Source organism: Anser cygnoides, chromosome 1 (genome assembly GCF_040182565.1).
Source record: "Anser cygnoides isolate HZ-2024a breed goose chromosome 1, Taihu_goose_T2T_genome, whole genome shotgun sequence".
Taxonomy (NCBI): domain Eukaryota; kingdom Metazoa; phylum Chordata; class Aves; order Anseriformes; family Anatidae; genus Anser; species Anser cygnoides.
In genome coordinates, this window is record NC_089873.1 from 77,300,932 (window position 1) to 77,307,500 (window position 6,569).

Sequence of the window (6,569 nt, forward strand, 5' to 3'; positions counted from 1 at the left end):
GCTGACTCCTTGCCCTCACCCTTCTAAAAGAAACAGAGCCTGGAAAACACAATGCTAGCAATGGTTTCCTAACATACACACAGAAAGAAAAACAACATCCCTAAGTGATCCTTGGAGATTGGGAGCCTGGGAAATGCTTTTTAAATTAGCTTCAATAACATGACAGACGATAACAAGTTTTAGAGCAATTTTTTTTTTCTGTTCAGCCGTATTGCCAGAGCGTGTGTCTATCCTGGCAGCAGCTTTCTTGCAAATTAATGAAACATCAAGGCTGCACTACCAGCCAGATTGGAAGAGTGTATTTCCAGGAGAGAGCCTGAACTGGCAGATTGTCAGCTGCTACAAATCAATTAAGTTCCCTCAATTCCAGTGCAGAGGGCCACCAACTTACAGCTGCAGAGGATCTGGTCCATTTTGTATTGAAACAGAAATATTGCTTTCATTTTACAGAGAGATAGACTATTTAAAATTTAAATGCTATTAAAATTTAAAATCCCTACTTAATTTAAAATTCCCTTTGCAGTTGCTTTTGTCATGAAGTTCCTTATTCCTGCTCCAAAGAGTTGAGCCCTTACATTTCCCTGAGACCAGCACATCAGGGTTCGTAGGATTTTAGTGTCTTCTATCCAGCAGGCATGATATGCCTTGCCTCAGATTTTTCTATGATCCCAGTTTCTCACTCCTGTATTTTAAACAACTGTAATAAGAATCAATAACATTAAATATTAGGCAACGCTCACCACATTGCCCAAATCCCTGGAAAGCAGCAGCACGCTGCAGTGCTGGGAGGGGAGTGGAAATGGGATGAAGATGAATCCTCTCGCCTGTGGAGAAGTGTTGTTGGTGGCTTCGAGGCTCAGACAAACTGCAGTGAAAACAAAGCTTGCTTCTCACCAGCGTGTTCTTGCAAGGCTCTGCCAAGGACTCCTTGAGCGTGTTTCTGGGGGTAACAGAGCAGGTCCCGCATCTCCACCCCAGAAGCAGGACATCCCCACTGGGTGCTGGGGCAAAGAGATGCAGGGGCAAGGAGCGGCTGCTCCTGGAGTAGGTGAGACACACAAGGGAGGCAGAAACTCAAAATTTGTCTCCTGGAGCCAAGGATATGCTGCAAAGCAGAGGCTTGCCTGGCCAGCTGTGGCCTTCACTACAGCATGCCCATGCGGTGTGAGGAGGCAGGAACCACGCAAAACCTATTGAGCTGGCCTCAGGGTGAGGGCCTTAAGCACAGGCATCGCCCTGACATCCCCGTGCCTGGCTCCCTGGCAAACTACTGTGCGTAGGGCTGACCAATGGGACTGGGGTGGAAATAATCCTCCTTAAGCACAAAAGCAGGACAGGACAGGCTTCAGAGTTGCCTCAGACTCCCGCAGAGCTGTTTTAGCTTGGTGTCACCCACGGCAGCAGGTTCTGCAGGACCTATAACCCAGAGGCAGGCAGCACCTCACTCCAGGCTTCAGTTTTGGGAAAGGGCTCAGCTCTCAGGGCAGCCTTTGGGCCCTCAGGACATTTTACATGAATGTGGCAATACTGTTGCAGGGAGTTGGACCACAACCATGAAGGGAAGAAGGAGGACCGATGTCTAATCACACAGACCCTGGTGAGCCCCTGCAGCTATCACCATGACTCAGATCAACAGGTGGGTGCTTTTCCTTATCAAAAGTTATTTCACATTATTTAGTCCCCAGACAGTTGGGTACCAGGGCTGGCGTTAGTGAGGAAGAAAAGACTCATCTCCCTCAGCCAGTGGGTGGGAGGGAAGGGGCTGTCCCAGTGAGCTGCAGGGAAAGGCGATGCAGGAGATGCAAAGGTGTCTGGAGACAGGTAGAAGGGAAAGGAGGCCAGGGGAAAGCAACCAAGAGAAATGAGGATAAAGGGAGCATGAAGGGACTGGGAAAGAGGGCAAAGGGAGCAGGAAAGAAAGAGCCAGGAGCTGGTAAGGCCACCCTGTTCAACACCAAAGCAAAAGGACAGGGAGCTCTGGTGACAAAATAAGGGGGAAAGGAGTGGGGAAAGGAGCAAGGCAGGGCAAAGTGGGTAGAAAGCAGATGAACTAAATGGACAGGAAGAACCTGATACGGAAAAGGCAAGGGAGCCCATGGGGAGGCTGAGGGTCTGTGGGCAGCTCTGCCGTAGCGGGGAGGTGACAGCCTGGTGCCCAGTCCCTGCCCCATCCCTGTCCCTGGACGCCTCCAGCTTTGCTCTGGCACCTGTGCCCTCACCAGCAGGCAGCACCATGCTCCAGGTTGGGCTGCAGATGTTCAGGTCATTGCTCTCCTTCTCGTGAAGATGCAAGATTTCACGCTTCCACTTGCAACTGGGTTTATAATTTGGCACAGAAACTCAAAAAAAGAAAAAAAAGAAAAAAGAAAAAAAAAGCACCAAAAAATCATGTGGTTACAAAGCATTACAGCACATGCATTAGTGCCTCAGTACAAAGCCCAGATGAGAGCCAACTTTCCAGTGTAATTTTCCTGCACATCTGCCAAGCAGTGCATGGAAAGAGCCATCTGCAATGTCTTATGGGGGCATTTCCCGGTCACAGCTTCCAAAGGGTAACTAAAAGCTGAGTTCTGTAAAACGTAAGCCATCACCCAAAATGGCTTGAGTTTTAACAAAAATGTAAGTTAAAGTTGAGAGAACAAATGATGACTCTCACTGTTTTGTCTGCTCTATCGGTATCTGGAGCTCATCAGTCCCCTTGGCAAAATTAACATTTCATAAGTACTTTATAATCCAATTTATATTTTAAGCATTTTATCTAAAAAATTAACAGTCTATCTGTCAGGCACTGTTCATTAAATGTTTTTGGATCAGGCAGTATTCAGGATCACCACCACCCTGATTATGCTTACGTTTTAATCTCTGGATGACTGACAACCTGCTGGAGCCAGCAATCAAGGGAAACAGGGCATTGCCCACCTCTGGAAAGCACCAACTCCAAGCTGAGCACCTTGGTGGGACACAGCTTTTCTCCAGGTACATGTTGTGGAGCTCAGGAGAAAAGTGTCCAGGTGAAAAGTGTCTTGTCCATACACAAGAGACTAGGCTAAATGATCTAATGGTCCCTTTTGGCCTTAAAATCTTGAATCAATGAATTGAAATCTAGGAAAATGAGTCCCCAGCCATAGGAATGAGCTGGCTCAACTGCAAATAGGTCAATTAAACCTCAACTGACAACCTCCTGGGTCTTCTTTAAAGTAAAAATTGGATTGAAAGGGATGGAAGTATAATTAAACTTCTCCCGTAGTTTCAAGTTAACATAGAATTTCTCACTGCCTATACTACACTCCTGTGTAATGTTCCCATGCTCCCCTGAAAAACTGATATATTATTTTCCATCTCTGTCTACAAAGGTAATCTCTAGCTGGGCTTCAACATAGTGAGTACAAGGCTGGACTCACCAAGTGAAAGAGTCCCTCTCCTGCTCTAGGTTGCAGGTAGACCTCTCTGTTTCAGAGCTGTCTCATGGGAATGTCCCATGGAGCACACCAGGGTCCTCCGTGTCCCGTCCCTCCTTCCCATGTGGGGCTGCAACAAGCTGCTGGGGGGCCCTGCTAGCCACCACCACTCCGCAGCAGCACAAAGCCTCACTCCTCTGCGACACCCCTCTGCAACAGGCTCTGGTCCACAAAGCATCACAGGGCTCAGCACAGAGTGGTCACAAGGCCCAGGATAAGGCATTTTGTTATTTACCATGAGTGTCTACAGTTGGGCCACTACTCTCACTGCTAGAAAGTACTGCTAGAAATTTCTCTCATTTCTTCAGGACTGCAAATTAGTTGCATGTTCTGAGCAGGATGGGTGAGGAGAAATATGAGCAAAGCAAGTTTAGCATTTTCCATCCTGGCATCTTAGCCCTGCTCCTTCTTCTTGGGTCTTGAATCTCTTTGCTCTTCTCTCACTCCTCTTTCCTCTCCTCTCCCACTGCTGCTGCATGTCCTGCTTCCTACCCCAGCCCCCTCATCTGCTCCTTGTCTTATCACAGCTTCTCATCCCCTCTTCCCCTCACCCCTGCATCTCCCCTCTATCTGTCTCTCAAACACACAAAACTCTTCCAGAATATTTGAAACTGGACTTCAGTGGAGCCAGGTGAGTCTCTGAAATGCTTCACTTTTGCCTTTGATGCCTGCTGCCTTACCTGGGTGGGCTGGGAGATGAGGCATCAGGAGCTAAGCAGGGCAGCACTTGCTGGATGTTCCAGCACAAGGCCTTCAGATCTCCGGGAGTGTCGCAGATGGGATGCAGTGCGTCTGCAATGTTAATAGTGCCATCTTTTGGATAAGGTGGAAAACTGTGCTGACTTCCTGATGCCATTGAAAAACTCACAGGGCAAACCTCACAGAGAAAAAAGGATGTTTCTTCTTGCTCTCACCAAAATCTCTGTCTCGAATCCCCTTGATGATTTTACAAGGAAAAGTTATACTTTCCTTCAAACTCAGAATTTCCCTGCAGTGTGTCTGTACAGCATCCAGCAGTGCCATCCCACTTCAGTCAACTGCTTTTCAGTGATGTACCACAGAGAAAAACACTTTGAATGAGACTTTTCAAAGGAACTTGGGTGCCTGATGAAAGCCGCTATGGCTTGTGTACATAACTCCCGATGACTGAAAGTCTGACTTGAGAAAAAGCATGCCAGTGGTTCCAGGATTTGTCTGCATTGCACTGCTTTCTAGGATTGAATAAAAGGAAAAGGCTAAAACCCAGAAATGCCCTGTCTGTAATATTATACTGCTTCACATAACACACAAGTGATGCTGTCTTAGAAATTAATCCTGCATCTCCACTGGAGCTGAGCTTTAAAAGCTCAGTAAAACGTCCCGATTCTTGGAGGGGCCCTAAACTGAGAATACACTCATCCTCAGTAGTCATGCTGATGTTTTTTGCATCCAAGCCAAGATTTTGTAAATCTAAGTCAGCTCTGTCTCTTGTGCCTAATAATATAAAGCAAGAAATAGCCCAGCCTTATAAAAATTGTGGGTTTTGGCCTCAGCCCATATTGATTATCTAGCTCATAAATGAAGACCAAACTTCTGGTTCTTGTCCAGACAACAGTTGTCTTGGAGCTCCATGCCTACAAATCAGAGTGGCAGACATGGGCTGTTCTCTGTTAGTTCAGGCTTCGCATTTTAAGCTTCCTTTGTTTATATACATTTTTCTTGAGTAAAGTTTTTTTGTTGTTGTTTTGTTTTGTTTTGCTTTTCCAGTTGTGTGCTCTTCACAGAATCAAAACCTTCACAGAATCAAAATCAAAATCTGACTTCTATAGATTTACTCTGGTCATATCCTACTGCCATGAAAGTAATGGCAAAAATGCTGCTGATTTCATTGTAACCAGGGTTTTCCCATTGGGAAACCCTGGTCTTGAGGGTAGTTGATGGAAAACGCTGCTATGGGGAGCCAGGACTAACCAAGTAATGCAAGCAGGCAGATGTTCTGCCACCCCCGATTGCACTCTGCTGAGGTTCTGCCTCCTCCTCGTCTTTGCACCTGGAATCCATTTATGCTACTAAAATATCGTTTGCAGGTTTAAAGAGTCTATATAAAGGCTGTATTGAAATGCTGCTCCAATTATGCCGAATTAAGCACATGCTTTTGAAGAGCTGAAATGGGCCCATAACGAGCTTTAATTTGCTGGGTATTGATGTGAAGATTTCGGCTGCATAGGCAATGTGCCCCCTTGAAGCCAGTTCGGTCCTGGGGCCTCTCTCAGCAAGCTTCTGGCAGAACAATGGCTTCATCTCGAGGGCTGGTTCACCTCCTCGTCCCTCCTTCCCTGCCACATTGAGCTGCAGCTCTCCAGAGAAGAGGGGAAAAATTCCTGCACTTGGCACAGGGACACCGATGGAAAGCTCTCGAGCGTGGATGACTTTTCATCCAGCTGGAGGGCCCTTGGATGGGGAGATGGCTACTGCCCAGTCTGAATTATTTTCCTCAGGACTGAGCACTGGGGAAGGGACAAAGCCATCAATGAATGGGGAATTGGGACCAGCCAGTGAAGGCCACTGGTGCTTTTAAAAGGAAGAGTCTCTACTGCAGGGCCAGGTTGGCCAGCTGGGCAGGATACTTATACCAGGGCACGGCAGGCTTTTGCCCTGCCTGGGCAACTGCAACTCCTAGGAAAATCTTGCGAGTGATGGTGGGCACCGAGCTCATTCATGGACTTTGAGAGAAGCCCTCATCACAGTGGGGAGATGCCTGTGCAAGTATATCTGCGCTATTATTCTCTTGGAGCTGTTTTCTTTCTGACTGAAGTACTTTTTGATCCCTTAGAAAAATGAGTGCATCTCTTCACTTCAGCTCCACACATCCCTGAAACGGAGGGTTGTATGCCAGGGTGCTCTCAGAAATGATGGTTGAAGCCATATCATATGACTAGGTGGGGGAAGAAAAGCATCCTGGGTTTTGTGAAGGTTGTTTTGCTAGGAATTGCCATGTCCTGCCTACAAATGCTGCTTGTGTGCTGCAAATGTGGCAAGGAAGCCACAAAGAGGCATCCTGGGGACCCGCTCAGAGGAAGGGAAGCCTTAGAGAAAACCAGTCCAGCAAAAGGAACATTACAAGGTCTCCGC

At 47.2% G+C, this 6,569-nt stretch overlaps 1 protein-coding gene across 3 annotated transcripts in view; it reads left to right on the forward strand.

Annotated features, from left to right (window-relative positions):
• Window positions 1-3,347, forward strand: part of LMNTD1 (lamin tail domain containing 1) — a 207,979-nt gene extending 204,632 nt beyond the window's left edge. Inside the window, exons 11-12 of one of the 3 annotated variants that reach the window (XR_007159469.2) lie at window positions 1,537-1,636; window positions 2,815-3,341. Coding sequence is in view for 1 of the 3 variants with exons in the window: in XM_048052248.2 (XP_047908205.2) it covers window positions 1,537-1,557 (21 nt within the window). In the remaining 2 variants the exon portion in view is untranslated. Of the gene's footprint in view, window positions 1-1,536 lie in introns of all 3 variants that reach the window. The other 2 variants (XR_007159470.2, XM_048052248.2) reach the window with 2 other exon arrangements.
• The last annotated feature ends 3,222 nt before the right edge of the window (window positions 3,348-6,569 follow it).